Raw genomic sequence first — 18,671 nt, 5'->3', positions numbered from 1 at the left:
AACCACCTTCTTCCAGGATGTTTTTCAATTTCCTTGTTCTACTGCCTTGGTATTCCATGGTAGTCTCCCAAGTACCAACCAGGTCCAACCAAGTTAACTCCCAAGCCCAAACAAGATAAGCTAGGTGTTGCCACTTGGTAGGGCCACAACGTATATTAAGATAACTGAAATCTTGAATAATCCAAATTGTCAGCAGCATTTCTCTATCTATATTATTCCTGCTTCACAACAAAAGTTTAGTCTGTTGTTGTTATTATTATTATTTTAATTTCTACCTCCTGTCCCCAAAGTCTCAAAATCCAACCTGTATAGTAAATTGCACTATAACCAAGAAATGAAGATGCTTATGGGACAGCACAGAATAATTCTACTGTAGGCACAATAGGGTCTAACGTGAGCATAGAACAAGCCCAGTAAATGGCATCATCTGCGGACCCACAGTGCAAACCTAAATAGGGGAAAATCCATCTATCACTAACGGGTACCCAAGGCAAGGTAGCTTCTGTAACCTTGCAGCTTTGCATCTGTCAGTTAAGCAGTCTTCCCTCCCCCTCCAAGAATTTATTTATTTTTATTTATTTATCAAATTCTATCACCGCCCATCTCCCCCCAAGGAGGGACTCTGGGCAGTTTACAAAAAACTGCTGGACAGGCTGAAAGAAAGAAGCAATTTAACCAAGATGCCAAAGGGAAGTAGACCTCTAAAGTGGGGAGGGGAAGCAACAGTAGAAAAAATGTCAGTTAGCCACAAAACATGTTGAACATGCAATAGCAGTTCAGCAGTTTTCCTCTTCGAATCACAGTAGCAACACAAGGAGATAATTCCTTTACTCATTGTTTGCCACTCATTTCCTGCAAGCTCACTAGTAAGAAGCTAATAGGTAAGACTAAAACTAATAGTAAGAAAATAACAAGTCAAAACAAATTTGGTTTTAAGATTAATACAATATGCATTAAGGACTGGAGGCTATTTTTAATTTTAGCCATTTTAATTTTACAATATTTCTGGTATAGCAGAATTATAGTAATAATCAGTATATGGATATCCTTAATACTAGCCCACCAAGATGTCAGTAAGTTTTAAGATACTTTCCTAAATACAATTATAACCAAGTTATTAACTTTTTCTGGCATGTAGATTTGTTTTTGTCAACCTGAACTTCTGTTGGTTTAGTTTGGGCTCATGAAAAAAACAAATTCATATATCAGATTAGCTGAATTTGCACAATATTTTAAGCCAAAATCTCTGGAATAAGAGTGTGGGATTGGGACCCATTCAGTTCCCATTCAGCCACAACGGGTCACTTTCTCTCAGCCCAATCCTATCTCAAGGCTGTTGAGATGATAAAAATGAGGGATGTCCTATATATGCTACCTTAAGCTTCTTAAAAGAAAGTTGAATTAAATGCAATTGGTCTGTATTTAATTTGTAAATTTTCTGCTTGGATGAATGTACTATTCATTTATGGCATTCTGATGTGCTTCTGATACCTTTTTGAACCCAAAACTTGTCTGTTATAATTGTGGTTAAGAAGGTATCGAAAGACCTCCAAAATAGAAGCAAGCAGTACTTCTAGACTGAGTTTATTCAGCTCAGAATAAAAAGGTTTCTGCATATGTCATGGTTCTGCAAAGAGGCAAACCTGTAGAAGGAATAGGGAATGGCCTTGAAGGACAAGAGGCAGAGCAGCTACAAAGGCAACAATCAGATAAAAGGGGTCTGAGCCCAGGGCCTATAATGTAGTGTGAGTAAATGTCTCAGACAAGCCCTTCCCTCGTTCTCACAAAAATAAAGGAAGAGGGGGTAAACATTCAGCCAAATTCTATTACTAAAGCTTTACAATAAAAGTAGTTCTGAACTACATGGCATTGGTTTCCTAGTCTGGTCTGCCTTGAAGGGGTGACAGAAATCTGACTTATAAAAATCCCCAAAAGGGAGAAAGCCTCAATAAGCTTTACTCATATATTTTTTTGCACAAAGCACAATACCAAGGAATGACATCCTCATTCAGATACATAATCAAATGTTTGTGATGTTCATGGTTCTCAAACTACAATACTACCCATTCTGTGGTAGCCCACAAGGTTCTAGTCCTTACTGTTAATGATTTTCCTACTAACAGATTAAGGTGCTATTGTATCTAATCATTTTGGCTGGGTGCAGAGGTTGAATTCAACTGCCCCCTTTTCGAATGTTAATTATTTGCACCTGGGGGGAGGAACCTGCCCAGACTTGTTTCAGTTCCTCTTTCTCTTGTCTGCCGGCGTGTAGTCAGCCAGGCTTGCTCTCAATGAGAGCTAAGTCCTTTAAATGTTTTGCTTTCGTTTTGCTTTCTGTAAATAAATTATTTTTATAGAAATGCCTGTGTGTGACTTTTCTGATCTCTCCTGGGCTAAAGGCTTTCCCAGCAATCTGCCAACAGGTTATGGGCCCAGTGAGCAGCCCAGTAAGCCCAGTAAAACCCAGAGAGAAAAGAGAGATCAGCTCCACACCTCATGTACAATTTAAAGGCAGGTAGCAAAGACCTGTGAAGATTTTCTTTGGAGCCACCTGGAGATTTTCCAGCAACTGCCGGTCTACAGGACAAAGAAGCCAGCTGAGGTGACTTGCAAAAGAAGGAAGAAGCCATGGCTACCTCCCAGCCCTCAATGATGCCTCTGGAGCACCTATCAGAGACCAACTATTTGAATTGGGCCCTGAAGATGGAGATGTATCTTCGCAGAGAATCTTTGGCTGCCAATTGGTGAGCAAAACCCCCCAAATCCCAGTGCTGAATGGCTGAGACAGGATGATCAGGCTAGAGCCGCCATTATCTTGGGAGTTGAGGACAATCAGCTAGTCCACGTGCGAGGCATGCAGTCTGCAAAGCAACTTTGGGATGCTTTGAGAGACTTGTATGTAAAGGCAACAGCAGGGAGTAAAGTTACTCTGACAAAAAAGCTGTACAGAGCCTACCTTGCAGAAGGAGATAGCCTTCCTGAGCACCTGCATTATATTCAGTAGCTGTTTGTTAAGTTGCAAGAGAGAGGAATGGAATTTACACCTCTCACAAAATCATATATCCTCCTGTCCTCACTGAATGAAATGTGGGACACGCTGATTTGTACCCTGGAGGCTATGCCTGAAGCAGACCTCACCCCATCGTATGTTACACAGCACTTACTCGCTGAATGGGAGAAGAGAGAGGAAAGATCCTCCCCCCCCCCCATCTCTTCTGGAAAGCTGCAATACCAGAAAATGAGGGAAAAGAAGAGAAAGGAACCTGAGGCCACAGCGCTAGCCAGCCAGCGATGCTTCACTTGTGGTTCAGCTGGACATTTGCAAAGAGACTGTGCCATGAGACCCAAGAGTAGAAAGACAGAGAAGAAGAACACAAGGGCAACACAGAAGAAGGCTCTTCAGACAACCCAAATTGCACAGGTTGCTGAGAAGGGTAATTCTGATGTATGGGTGTTAGATTCTGGGGCCAATTGTCATTTATGTAATTGTAAAAGCTCTTTTGTGTCACTGTCTAAAACTGAAAGACAAAGTGTATCTTTGGCTGATGGGTCTATGACCAAAATTATGGGACAAGGTGACTTGTATTTATCCTGCTTAGGAGAAACTGTAAAAGGTGTGTTGTATGTGCCAAATTTACAATCAAACCTTTTATCTGTGGCACAATTGGCTGCAACAGGGTATATCATAACATTTAAGAAAAATGGTTGTGAGATACGAAAAAATGGGAAATTGTGTGCTACTGGTATGTTAAAAGATTCCTTGTACATTGTGCAAAATGCAAGGAAGCCAAGCTGCAAGGCTGCAGTTGGCAACACTCCATATCATGACCAATGTGTACACCTGATGCACAGGAGATTTGGTCATGCTAATTTCAAGTACATAGCACAAATGCCACAGCTGTGTGCTGACCTAAAGATAAAACCCTGTGACAAATACTTAGATTGTATAGTTTGCAAAGAATGCAAAACACTAAAAGCTCCTGTGAGTAAGCACAGTGACAGAGTTACAACTAGACCTTTGGAAATTGTACACTCTGACATTATTGGTCCTTTTGCTCCAAGTCTTGGACAAGCAAGGTATGCAATGACCATCATTGATGATTTCTCAAGATACACATTTATCTACATCTTAAAACATAAAGATGAGGCATTTGAGAAATTTAAAAGTTTTGTGACATGGGCAAATGGAAAATTCCCTAGGCCTGTATCTGCACTCCAATGTGATAGAGGAGGAGAATACCTTTCTCACAAATTCAGAAGGTTCCTAGTGGAAAAGGGGATAGAACAAATTCTTTCTAACCCTTACACCCCTCAGCAAAATGGTGTTGCTGAAAGAAAGGGCAGAACCTTGCAAAATGCGATGGAATGCATGCTAAAAGATTCATATTTATCTTTTAAGTATTGGGGAGAGGCCATATCTACTGCTTGTTATGTACAAAACAGATTGTATAACTGTGATTCAGGACACTCCATTCCATTTGTTTTATGGTGTGAAACCAAAGGTAAACCATCTTAGAGTGTTTGGTAGCACTGCATGGGTTCACATTCCAAAACAGCAGAGAAGGAAAGGAGGCCCCACAACAAAGAAAGCCATCTTTGTTGGCTATGAACAAAGCCAAAGGAGCTACAGGTTCATAATGGGAGAGAAATTAATAATTAGCAAAAGCGCTTCTTTTGCTGAACAAAACTGGGGGAGATTAAATTCTAGCTCTCCAGTTGATCTGACCACCACAAGAGAATAGCAAGGACTTGCTGATGGTGATTTTTTGCCTGATGAGGATGTTAAACCAGAAAAGCAAACTGAAGATCTGCCTGATGAGACAGATGCTTCTCAGGAAAGTGATAGGAGTCAAAATTTAAGCCCTGTATTACCTCACAGATCTCAGAGAAGTAATAAAGGCGTTCCTCCATCACGTTTTCAGGCTGAAACAGTAAAGGCTTTTCACATATTCACAGAACCTGAGTCTTTAGAACAAGTGAATGCTTTACCACCTGAGATTGCACAAAATTGGCATTCTGCCATGCAACAGGAATTAGCACCCTTGAAAGAAAATAAAACATGGAAACTGGTACATCTACCTCCCAATGAACGCTGTCTGGGTTGTAGGTGGGTTTTCAAACTAAAAAGGGATGCTGATGGCAAAATCCAAAAATATAAAGCAAGGTTAGTTGCAAAAGGGTTCACTCAAAGGAAAGATTTAGACTTTGACAAGACTTTTGCACCAGTTACTAAAGGTGAATCAATTAGATTACTGTTAAAAGTTGCTGCACTGAAAGGAATGTCAGCTAACCACTATGACATTCAGACTGCATTTCTCTATGGTGATTTAGACCACAAATTATACATGCAGCAACCCCCTGGCTATGAAAAAGGGGAGAATCTAGTCTGTGAACTGCAGAAGTCAATCTACGGGTTAAAACAAGCTGCTAGATCCTGGAACCAAAAAGTAGATGAAAAACTGCAGAATTTTGGTTTTGAAAAAGGAAAAGCAGATCCCTGTGTATATATGAAGGACAAACAAGGCTGTATGTATCTGTGCATTTATGTTGATGATTTGCTGCTGTTCACATCAACAGAAAAACAGGCTTGATTTTGAAGCCTGCATGAAAAGCTATTTCACATTAAAAAGCCTTGGAATTATAACAACCTAGGTTTGGAAAAACACAGGAAGAAGAATGGTAGCTTTCTGTTAAACCAAAGGGGAGATAATGGTAAAATAATGTGAAAGAAAAGACATACAGAGTTGTCAGAGAAGATTGTTTTGCATCTTAATCTACAGTATAAAAAGGGGAGTGTTAATGGTTTTTCCTACTAACAGATTAAGGTGCTATTGTATCTAATCATTTTGGCTGGGTGCAGAGGTTGAATTCAACTGCCCCCTTTTCGAATGTTAATTATTTGCACCTGGGGGGAGGAACCTGCCCGGACTTGTTTCAGTTCCTCTTTCTCTTGTCTGCATGTAGTCAGCCAGGCTTGCTCTCAATGAGAGCTAAGTCCTTTAAATATGTTTTGCTTTCGTTTTGCTTTCTGTAAATAAATTATTTTTATAGAAATGCCTGTGTGTGACTTTTCTGATCTCTCCTGGGCTAAAGGCTTTCCCAGCAATCTGCCAACACTTACAGTATTGCTGCAAAGGAGGATGTGTGTGTATATATCTAGCAAAGTTACTTAACATTCAAAACCTGTTTTGCTGTACAAATAGAAGCTATGTTTACTAAAGGGAAAACAGCTATGAAAATTAATAGCAACACTGCAAGAGTACCATAATTTTTCACCTACAGGAAAAATACTTCTGTATTAGTTACTAGAGTCCTGTGGGAAATTAAACTGAGAGGCTTGACTTAGCTGCCTAGTGCCGTCCCTGCTGCCAAGTAAACTTGCTAGGACCCACTGATGGAAACAGAGATATTTTGCCGAGAGCCTCTCTAACCTTGAATTGTGCTCACTTAGGTCAGAAATTTTACTTTGGGAAAAATTTACTTTAAGGAACTTTAATGTTTTTTTAAAATGTACATTCCAAAGGCCTCTAGTTTCTCTTTGCTTTCAACCCTTAAGAAACAGAAGGTGTCAGTGGAATTTCCTCTGCTTGCACCCATACTTTCAAAAGCTGCATGACTCTAAGTATTTCAACATTCAGTCAAAAGAGCGTTTTTCCTTCCGAGCAGGAGTTATGCAATCTTCGTCATGTCCTAAGATGCTACCAAATATATCTGCAAAAGGGAAACTGAGTTTCGCAGTTCATTCATCAGAGTTGGTGATGTTTCCACTTTCACTGAGGTAAAAACCAGCTTAGTGTTGCATTTTTAAAATGTAACATTACAACACTTACCTGTTTTTCATGCTTTGGGGTCATCTTCCAAGCTGCATGTAAATCAATCTAAAATATAAAAAGTCATAAAGCCTGGTTAAATACAGCTGAAGGAATTGGACCACTTTTTAAAAAGCTAAATGGGTTGTAATTAACTTTGGCCAAAATTTCAAACCATGATCTGCTTGAAAATGCAAACAAAAGTACCCAAAAAATTACTTCAAGCAAAGCAAATATATGTCTTCTTCATTTTTGCCACCAGAGGAGTCAAGAAGTTATATCAATCCCTTGGTTGGCACATGCATACATACAGTGTAAGATCTCTAAAAGACAGAAGAACATCTTCTGGCTTTCAGAAATATATATGTTTGCTGCCTTGAGTTATTTATAAAAATAATAAAGGTGGGATAAAAATTAAATAAATAAATATTTGTGCCTTCAAGTCAGTCTTGACTCATGGCGACTGCTTAGACAAGTGCTGGCAGTTTTCTTGGCAAGATTTTGGAAGTAGTTTGCCATTGCCTCCTTCCTAGGGCTGAGAGAGTGACCAGCCCAGCTGGAATGGTCAGAGCAGTGAAACAGAGATACACGTTTGAGTCCCCGTGTTGCCATGAAGCTCTCACTAGTTGGCCTTGGCCCAATTACCATCTCTTCACCTAAACTATCGCATATGGTTATTGTAAAGATGAAATACACTGTCCAAAGCTTTTTGGAATAAAACTAATGTAAATTGAGTTATTTATTTAAAAAATAATAATAATAAAGGCGGGATATAAAATAAGTAAATTAAAATTAAAAGCATTGGCTACTGATTGTGGGCTATATCATATACTGACACACTCCATCTGCTCGCTTATTATTAGATATTTAAAATATTTCTCTGCCACCTATCATACAATGCATACCCGGGCAGTGTACAAGAAAAAAAATCAATGAAGTGAAATAATACATGTAAAATATAATAGACAAATGATATGACCCATTTCTGTAAGTGGTTCAAAAATACCATTATGAATTCTTAAATGCCAAGGGGAATAAAAATATTTTTAGCATACATCTAGCTTGTACAAAAATGAGCATACAGGTCATATGAAGAGACTATATTAAAAATATGGGCTCTAAAATAAATGAATATGATACATTTGTGGTCCTTGTTCAAAAATGAGATCCCTCTCTCTTTCTCACAGTCAAAATATACAGTGCACAGTCAGAGCTCTATCAGAGCAAACAGTAGTGGAGTTTCCCTTTACATATCCCTTTCTTTGCACTGGGAAAAGTCAGGGAACACAGATAATGACATCTAAACAACCACACACTTACTGTAGTTTTCTTGAGATATGAGTCTGAATTTACATGCACTGCCATTGCACACTAGCTTGACTTCAAATTATGATGGGAGATAATACGTCAACTGAACCAACAGCCATATTAACCTAGGGCAGGGAAAATGAAAGAGGTGTGCTATGCTACCCTCTTGGTACAATCAAAGAGCTCTGCCCGTCAATAAGGAACAACAAATGTTGGTTACACAGCATTATATAACACCAGAAAATAGTGGCATGTTTATTATTTCTTTGGCCCAAATTCCTGCCCAAACTTCACTTCATGCTTCAATTAAAACTACATGCTGGCTGGGGAATTCTGGGAGTAGAGTTCACAGATCTTAAAATTGCCACGTTTGAGAAACACTGGTCTAGGACACGCTTTAGGCAGTTGTTGCTCCCTCATCTATGATTTGGAGCTATGGAAGCTTCTAAGCCACTTCTTCACTTTGTAATGAACTCAGACTCAAGTTGAACATATTTTATTTCAAGTACACTGCTATATCATGCAGCATTTCCAAAGCCCTCTTCATATATCTGGAAACGAAGCCATGAAGAAGATTATTTTTCTCAACTCAATGCCAGGAGCAGGGACCATAAAACACTTTTGCATAATGTTTGGGCAATATCAAAATAACAAAATAATAGTTTTCTAAATAACTATTAAGAAAATATGGAATATATTCCCTTCCCTTTTTGCTCAATATTTAAATTCAAGGAGGTCTGAAAGTATCACCAAAAGAAAAAACACTTTCCAAGGTATACTAATCTCTTGGGATAGAATGCATAAAGATGTAAGAAATTCTGTTCAATATTAAATGGACCTAAGAATATATACACTAAATATTGATCTAAATAAAGTCTCATGATTTAATGGATGTGTCCATGTTGTTTTCTTGGCAATAGTTCAGAAGTAGTTCAGCACTGTCTTCTGGGATGTTTTTTCAACTTCCCAGTCTAGACTATAGCGCTGAGATTTCCTGGAACTAACCAGGTATTATCTAAGCACTAACCAGATCTGACTTGATTTAAGCTTTCTGAGGATCTTCCAAGATTGTCTGAGTGCTGCCAGCTACTATAAAGAATACCGATTTGCAGTTTCTCAAATGACAAGGCTATTTCTATCTAGGGAGCATTATATATCAATCCCTGGCCCATTTGACTAGAAATGGTTCTTCCAGATAGGGCTTTCCTAGCCCATTCTGAAGATGCCAGAGTTCAAACATGGGATCTTATACATGGAAAGTACATGCCTAACCACTTCTTCTACACATGGTGAAAGCAGGAGCTTTTTGCAGAAGTGTTCAATCACATTCCTTGCAAATACAGCTTAATTTATGTTTGCTTAGTACCTGGCTCTGAAGGGATTAAACACACATCCCAGCCAGTTTTCAGTTGAATGAAGAAACAAACAAAATGTTCAGGAACTGAATTAAAAGCATAAGCAAGCAGAATTTTAAAATAAAACACAGGTATTAGAACAAAAAAGGTTTATGACCATAAAGCAAAAATTACTAATGCCACTGTACATAAAGTTTCCAGGAGGTTGGCACAATAATGATTATGAGACATGAGTCTGATGGACTTATTCATCATACACTTGTGACACACTAAGTATTTACCATGAGTACTGCACAAGGCAACATGGAAAATTGCTGCTAGTCCCCCTCCAAAGTCTTCTGATATCTCATCCATTTCATGGTAGCTCTCAGCCAGTATTTCCTATCTTGTTTCATGAAAAAAGGAAAAAAAACAATTGTGTGATGGCCAAAGCAGGCTCTGAATCACCTTGAACAGGTTACGGAAAGGCTATCTTTCCTTCAGCTTGTTTGTTTCTATAAAGGAACCCACACTTAAGCCCAAGAGATGGAAAACTGGAGTTGCAACACAGGTTCTCGCAGAGGACTAATCGCTACAAGCTAGCCCTTAATTTTGGTTCACATAACATGCAGGGCCATGGTGAGAATTGAAAAAGCCCAAAACAAGCCATGGTTTCATATTGGGGTTACGCTCTTTGTCTTAACTGCAATCTTTAAAAATTTACCAGTTCTCACGTAATGATAAGTCCAACCACAATCAATCTAGTGAGCCCTAGCAACCTGACTGATGACAGTTTAATGCAGAGGTATAAAATTAGCTTCTATATTGGTGGCCGTCTCTGTGTTCTGAGCCTGCCCACATGACCCATTTCCCCCCATCTCCTTGCAGAGTGGAGAGATTGCTGGTCTCTTTCTGAACTGCTTTTCTCCACAACACAGCCATCCCTAAGAAGTGCTAACTGCAAGTTAACAAGTTCAGCTCTGTGACCTTAATTCAGTGTCTCTCAACCTTGGTAACTTTGGTAACTTTGGCCATTGGCTAGGGAATTCTGGGAGTTGAAGTCCACAGTCTTAAAGTTGCCAAGGTGGAGAAACACTGCCTTAATTAGTTGATTAAAAGGCTTGGCCTCACAGGAGCTGCCTGAAATTGACAAGACCCCAATCAGTTTCACCCTAAACGCTTTTGTTTGCCTCCTAAGGGGTTAGGCAACAGCTGGCTAGTGCATTCCTTTCAGTGTGTATTCCCCATTGTCTGCCTGCTTGCCCTCTTGTAATCTTTTCCTCTCCAATGAATCCAAATATAAACATTTAGTTTCTCTTACTAATTATTCCAGCACCCAGGGTGAGGATTCCAAAAGGCAGGGAAGTGGGGAAAAAGGCTGTAAGATTTACCCCCTTTCCTCAGCTTCCTCACAAGTCTTCCGGAAACCTTTCCTACCGTTTGGGCTCAGCTGGCTGTTTGGGATTGTAGCCTTCTGGCGCTGTTAGTATATTCAGGGGCAATTCTTAATAAAATAATTTATTAAGATTTATTACTGTCCTGAGGTCTCCCTTAGTGTTCTTGTTCTTTGGTATCCTTCCAGAAAATTCTAAATTAAGTGTCCACACACAGATGAATGGCAACACTCTGTGAGGACTACTTTCTAGTTGGGTGTGTGTGTGTGTGTGGAATCCTAGGGAACTCAATTTAGAATAAGGGACCTAAGCACTGTAAGACTGTAGGAGTTCTACTAGACAGATATGACTTCATCTGAAGTCGTTCATAGGATACCCTCTATAGAAAAAAAGGATACAAACAATGGTGGGGAAGATGCCAGGTAGAGAGCAACAGGAATTGAGAGATATATTTGACACTGCATAGGAGGTCATGAAAATGGTTGAGGCTCTCTGTATTGTGACAGAGAAATGCCTTGTTTATAATATGGGAGAGACAGGGAGGTATTTAACCCAGGCCACAGAGGTGGTGGGACACTTATTTTTCCATTTCAACTGAATGGAGAGACTCATTTTGTTAGCTTAGCAAATAGAGAGTATGGAAGCTGGGAGAAACATTAGGAAATGTTTCTCACTTTTTTTTAACCTTTAACTTTTAAAATCAGTTTACTCTTCTCATTTGTTTCTATCAGTTTCTTAATTATAAGAGCCAGGGTGATATGCATTTTAGTCTAACAGCTAGGGTAAAATATTCAAATTTCTCTCAACCAAAAAACTTACTAGGAGATTGATCTGAGCCAAATACTATCTCTTTATTTTATTTTATTTTTGGTGCTTTCAAGTCAGTTTTTGACTCCTGGAAACTGCCTGGACAAGACTCTGGAGTTTTCTTGGTAGCATTTTCAGAAATGGTTTGCCATTGCCTCCTTCCTAGGGCTGAGAGAAGAAGGCTGGCCCAAGGTCACCCAGCTGGCTTTGTGCCTAAGGCAGGACTAGAACTCACCATCCTGGTTTCTAGTCTGGTTCTACACCAAAGTGGCTTTCACCTTGACCTTGACCTAATCTACCCTCCAGCATATAAAGCAGAGAACCAGATGTGAATCCTTTAAGTCCCTGGAAAAAGAGTATAAATGAGAAAATTCCACCATTTTCAGGCATTGTACTGGTTTTAACTGTACGCTCAGTCAGTTTTGAGTTGAGCTAGCCTTATAATTGAAATTATAAATAAATAATTTAAGTCAAACATAGTTTTATTATTTTATTTATTTATTTATTTAATAATAATTTAAGCAAATTAATTTTATATGCTCCTCATTGTTCCTTTATATTCCTGTACAATTTCTCATTCTTGGATTGTGCTATTGAATAGATAAGGAATGAATGTTTTTTCAATAAGCTGATCTATCACCAATGAATCCTGTACTTCCTATTCACCAAATATTCAGAGAAGATATATTTATGTAATGAAGGTGATCAGGGCTAAAAAATATTATGAAACTTTTTTTGTAGACAAACAATTCTTACAACATTTCTGGACATTGTTTTGGAAGTATAAAAATATGTATGGATGAAACTTACTTCATCTCTCAATAGGTTCTATCCAACCCATAGGTACCAAAAGGATGACTTAATTCAACATCATACATTCATGTGACAGCAGCAATCAGCATTTTCACATTCTTTTGGTAGTTAGACAGAGAAATACTCATCATTGTACTTATACAAAATAACTGACTAAGGAGCTAGAACCTCAAGGCAAAAGAAGCTGCAAAATAGAATAGACATTCTTAAGTAAGTAAATTATATTGATTTACTGTATTTCTATATCCAGCCATCAACAGAGCTTTCTCATAATTCATAAAACAGAAAATAAATATCAAAACAATCTCTTGTAAACCAACACAAATGAAAGCAGTCAGAGATATGCTAGCTATGCAGTTAGCTATCTTTCAGATGAGTGTGTACATCATTGTGTAATGTATGAAAGAGTTACAGTAAAGTGATAAATATCTCAATTATGCTACTTTGCAATCCCTGTTTTTTAAAAATTATTTCTGATGGTTGTGCAGTGCTAAAAGCAAAGAGGTATCTGTAATGAAACACTGCAGCATGGATCAACATGCTAAAGCCACTAGGCTGTTAATCAGCACTTGCTTATTTCTGGGGTCCCCTCCAATGGCTTAATCCACATTTAACTGTTTACAGGGATCCTCTCCAAGCATTTTTTCCTAAATATTTTCTTGATTTCTATGAACATAGATGTTCAGTCCCCCTGGACTGGACCGTGTGTGAATGTTACACTGCAAACTGAAATGTAAGCCTACCAATTGCAGAGAAAAGTTATCAATAAACTTGTTGGTGAGAATAGTGACTGTTGCAGATGTGTTATAGCCTTCAGCCTTTTCTGGCTGGTAGCATATCTGAAAAGTTGAGAATATGTAGGTGTTCTCAAATATTTGGTCCATGGCCAAGCTTATCAAGTTACCAAATGTTTATAGGCATGGTGAGTCACATACTATCCATTTACTGGACGGTAAACTGATGAAGACACTCCCTAGTGTCTCTAAGGGTTTTGTGTATGTATGTGTGCATGTGTCTTGAGAGTGGCAGGTGGGAATGCTTCCAAACAAAGTGCTGTGCTGTAGCCAATCACTACTTTGATTTTCTACAAAAGCCTACGATGCCCATGTAGAATCTAGATATGCTAGGAAGAAGTGGAAGGAGGAAAACAGTAATTGAGAAAGTAAGGGAGACAAGCTTTAAAATAGAAGCAGATAGAGATTTTTTGTTGTTCAGGTGCTCTCCCTTTTTTATCTAAGTTGCCAAAGGTTAAAGGAAAGAAGACACCTGTTGATTATGCAGACCTCTGCTATTTGGGGAATTCTGAGAGCTGAATACACACATCTTAAAGTTGCCAAGATTGAGAAACACTGCTCTACGCCCAATTCAAAAAGCTTTTTCAATTTGACTCTTGCACTTTCTTATCTCATCTTAAACAGATATCATACTAGCTGGGTTCATACCATATGCAAAACCACAAACACCATTTACAAATGACCGTGGCTGGGTCTGCAAAACACATGAAGCCAAAAACCAAAGAGATCACAGGACTTCATGCAATGTGAGAAGTCAACCTATATTTTTTATCATACCTGAATTTAGAAACCTGTTGGGAAACCTGTTCTGGCATCCAGAATCTTTCAGTTTTTCCTATTCAAGGCAGTCATCATGCTATAGAAAGCTACTCCATGATTCAATCAGTATCCCTTTGCCTCTACACATATACGTTTATAGTTAATACCACCTTTAAAAATGTAGAATAGTACTCATTTATTTGCTTAAAACTATTTGCATGTTCATGCAACTGCGACCCTGAGCAGCTAATAGAGGATTACAAACAAAACAAGGTAAACAATAAATATAAAAGAACCACAACACAATATAAAACAGCATAAACAGCGGACAAAAGCACAACACTTTCAAATTCTCCACCAGTTTTCCAGATGTGCTGGGGGGGGGGGGGAGAAGTTTTGAAAGCTTTATGAAAAGCCAGCAGGGACAGAGCTAACCAAATCTAGGGATGGGGGGGCACGCTGTTCCAAATGGCAGATGCTGCAACAGAGAAGGTATGTTTCCTGGTCCCATTAAGTATTATTGTTTCATGGAGAGGACCCAAACCATGATCACTCTGTTGGTTCTTGTGGAATAGGCAGACACAATTGGAGGTAGGCAGTTAATAAGATAGCCAGTTTGGTGTAGTGGTTAAGGCAGTATTTCTCAACCTTAGCAACTGTATGATGTGTGGACTTCAGCTCCCAGAATTCCCTGGCTGGCCACACTGGCTAGGGAATTCTGGGAGTTGAAGTCCACACATTTTAAAGTTCTCAAGGTTGAGAAACCCTGGGTTAAGAGATCAGGCTAGAAATCAGGAAACTGTGAGACAGTCTCTCTCAGCCTTAGGGAGAAGGCAAGGCCAAACCACTTCCAAAATCTTGCCAAGAAAACTGCAGGGACTAGTCAGGGCAGTCGCCAAGAATCAACACTGACTGGAAGGCACAAAAAGAAAAAAAAGTCCCATAAATAACCCAGCCCTGTGCCATGAAGGGCTTGCAGGTGGTAAGCAGCACCTTGAACTGCACACAGACTCCAGTAGGAAGCCAGTCAGGCACAGTGGGTGTGCTCTGGGTCCCTTCAATTGAATTATGTCATCTTGTCTGTTGCAGGGTGTGCCTCCCGGTGCTTAACCAAACTCAAAATGGGAGCTAAAACACTCAATCAGTATACACCCAAGGAAAAGGAAAAGCAGTAGGATAAAAAGTAAGTAAATAAATCTGAAACCTAATTATTATTCTAATGGCATAGAAAATTGTGAGGAGGTTGGCTGCTCTTCGTATGCCATCTTGGCTCCTCCCCGCCCCTGCCCTCTGGAGCAGCATCACCCCAAAGATATGAATGGCTCCCATACTCCAAATGTTCCAGGAAGCTCTTAAGAAAGACCTGGCTCTGTTCTCAGGTCTGTTGTTGTATATACCTATGTAAACAGTGTTTCCTAGGAGAAGAAGAGATATGGTAGACCTGGCATTTTCATTTTTTATGATGGACCCCTTGGATATAGTTTTTAGAAGCCAAAATAATGCATGATTTGGAAAGAATTGAGAGGAATCAGGCTCAACGTTTGTGAGTTTCACTGAAGCCTTGCCTTGCCCTGTCTCAAATTCACATACTAGGCATTACATTGTCTAAAGTCCCAGTGATTACAATGAGATTTAAGTGGCAGACCTAAAGGTCTCTAACATGAAATCAAGGTCATCTTGAGTCACCTGGCTTCCACTGTTAAATTGCCCACAATGCTGTATGGCAATTTGCAAAATAATTCCTGCACATGAGCCAATCTTCCTGAAGCTATCACATCTGCAGGGACAGAACTCTAGTCTAACACAGATGGACAGATTGGAGAATACAGTGAGCCTTAAAGGAGAGAGGAAGCGCAGGGACCAATTATGTCACAGTATTTGGATAACCAAATTGAGCACAGTTCTGTCTAATGATTAAAGTACATGCCAATTTCCAGAGGTGAAAAATGGTAAATATCCAGGCATATCTGTGATGTCACATATTAAAGAGAGAAACTGAGAACAAAACAAAATAGCAAATACAAAAAAGGAAACGTTATTCTTTTCAAACCCAGATTCAAGAAGTAACAGTAGGACAAGTATATAACAAACTAATCAAAACAAAACATGTATTGATGAGCTTGCCAATTTCATATTTCATATGAGTGTTGATTTACTTAGCTAACCATTCAGAGAATTTCATTAATACCCTAACTTTAATGGAACTGAGCTATTTCAATATAGTCAATATTTCAATGACTGAAACAAGAAAGACACACGTTGCACTTCTTCAGAGCTGGGAGAGCTAATGTAAAGTAGTGATTAGAATGTCAGAATAGCACAGAAGAGTTCTGGATTCAAATCTCCAATAAGTCATGATGTTTTCAGCCTATCCTACCTTGCAGGAAAAACAAAGATGTTTGCCTAGCCTAGGGGATTCAGAAACTTGCAAGCTGTTTTTGTCATTTTGGTTGCCTGCTAAAACATTGCTCTAATAATGTATTTTGGAGTTTTATGTCATGGGGTTTTTATAAGGATAAAATGATAAAGAGGAAAATTTTGTATATTGCCTAATGAAATGCAAATCAAGTATTAACACCAAACATTAGAGACTTTTCTTTTTTTGCCTTATAAATAGGGATGGATCAAGTCCATAAAATATTTAACCCAGAATGCCCCTAAAAGGACACCAACCCTGAATTCTCTCATATAGCACCCATATGCTTGGTTTACAGATTATCCTAACCCCTATAGCTGAGTTACCAAAACACAGTTCCTGTATACACTTGATATACTATGCCCATACAAGTAAACATATTATGCCTTCAAGTGATGGTTTGGATCACGCAACATGCTAAGACAATATCAGGATTCCATCATATGCTAAACAATAAACTACATAACTCCATTTTAGCCTGATCTAGCATGTTGTGCAAAAACCAACCAATGATGACAGACCATCTATTTGAAAAAATGGTTAGGAATAGTTACAGAACTCCTATAGAGTAGAAAGGGGCCATAGAGAATTCCAACCCCCTTGGCAGATGCTGTAGAGTCTCTTCTTGAACACGCTCAGTTTAAGGAAGACTATAATTTAGCATAAATGGCTCAATAGCAACTCTCTTTATTACCAGTACTGGTTTTCCCCAATCTGGCACTCTCTATGTATGCTGAACTACAATTTCCTAGCTGGAGCCCAGTAGGATTTGTGGTCTTGTGGTCCTGTGATATGGGAATGCTAGAAGTCCTGTGATATGGGAATGCTTGGAGTTTTTAATCACGGAATGCACTGGCAGCCATGACCCAAGGCATTTTGACACTTGAGGCACAGTAACAAATACCATACCATAGTCTAAGGCAAAGTATATAGACCTAAAAGCTACTTAAATATTTCTGGCACATACAGTATCATGGAAACTTCTTCCATCACCAACCCCTATATCAAGAAGTAGAATACATTACCCACAGATTAAGTAACCAATCCCAAATTTACTACCTGAGACAGTCACTCTGTACTGCTAATGGTATGGTCAGGCCTGGGTAACCAGTTTGGGGAAGGCTGATGAAAGCTAATACAGCAATTGTCTCATCTTGTTAACACCATTTGAAACTAATCTTATTTTTCCTAATGCCAGGCAGAAAAAAAAATCTTCTGCATTGTTTTTTATTATTCATTTGATCTGATAAAAAGGAATTTGCTATAATTTTTTTTCCAAAGGAACAGAAAATTTTGGAGAAATTGTCATTAAGAGAAGGATAGCATTCCTGCACTTATTGGTAGAATTCACACTACATACAGGTTCACCAAATCAAATTCGAGTGTTCACATAACATGGAATGGCTGAATAAGCACACTACATTATTGCTCAATTTGCTAGTCTGTTCTACACAATCTGCTAAGGCGATGGATGGATTTCCTTAACATGCAACCATAAACCACCCTATCTCATACCAAGATGGCAAACAGGTAAGTGTGGATGTCCTGGCTTTCTTTGTACAATTATCTCTTCAGCAGCCTGCAGCCTCTCTAGCTTCCCACCCTTCAATCAATTCCCAAGGGAAAGTTCTTTTGCTGAGCTTTTTCAGAACCAGTGCTCCCTATCATCACTAAAAGAGAGCCCTATCTTTAAGAAATTGTTGGAGAATGTTTCCACCCTCTCAAATTCAGAGACATCATCTACCCAATTTTTCTGTCCAAAAAAAATAAATAAGTGGAGAATTTTGAAAGTCCATTTTTGCCAAACCTCAAAAAAATTGTATTTTTCTAGTTTTTTCCCCACTTACTACTTACCCTGATGCTTTTGTTCACGCTGACTTCACAACTGAAGTAGGCAGGGGAATTGTTGAAAGATGGTGTATTGGAACCTGCAAGAGATGCAATATGAAAGATATAAGTTGTGTAGGATGTAATCTCGATAAAATAGTTAAGAGCAGAGACATCACACTGACAACAAAGGTCCGCATAGTTAAAGCAATGGTGTTCCCCGTAGTAACATATGGCTGCGAGAGCTGGACCATAAGGAAGGAGGCTGAGAGAAGGAAGATCGATGCTTTTGAACTGTGGTGTTGGAGGAAAATTCTGAGAGTGCCTTGGACTGCAAGAAGATCAAACCAGTCCATCCTCCAGGAAATAAAGCCAGACTGCTCACTTGAGGGAATGATATTCAAGGCAAA

General features: G+C 39.0%; 1 protein-coding gene across 1 annotated transcript in view; it reads right to left on the bottom strand.

Moving 5' to 3' along the window:
- Nucleotides 1-18,357, bottom strand: part of SNX10 (sorting nexin 10) — a 41,779-nt gene extending 23,422 nt beyond the window's left edge. The window contains exons 1-2 of the mRNA XM_063303788.1: nucleotides 18,289-18,357; nucleotides 6,831-6,878 (exon numbers count right to left, since the gene is read on the bottom strand). Of these exons, the coding sequence (XP_063159858.1) occupies nucleotides 6,831-6,854 (24 nt within the window). The 5' untranslated portion in view covers nucleotides 6,855-6,878; nucleotides 18,289-18,357. The remainder of the gene's footprint in view (nucleotides 1-6,830; nucleotides 6,879-18,288) is intronic.
- Between the last annotated feature and the right edge of the window lie 314 nt (nucleotides 18,358-18,671).

This window comes from Candoia aspera, chromosome 4 (assembly GCF_035149785.1).
Source record: "Candoia aspera isolate rCanAsp1 chromosome 4, rCanAsp1.hap2, whole genome shotgun sequence".
Taxonomy (NCBI): domain Eukaryota; kingdom Metazoa; phylum Chordata; class Lepidosauria; order Squamata; family Boidae; genus Candoia; species Candoia aspera.
The sequence above is the reverse complement of the archived record's forward strand: the minus strand, read 5'-3'. Positions and strand labels throughout refer to the sequence as shown.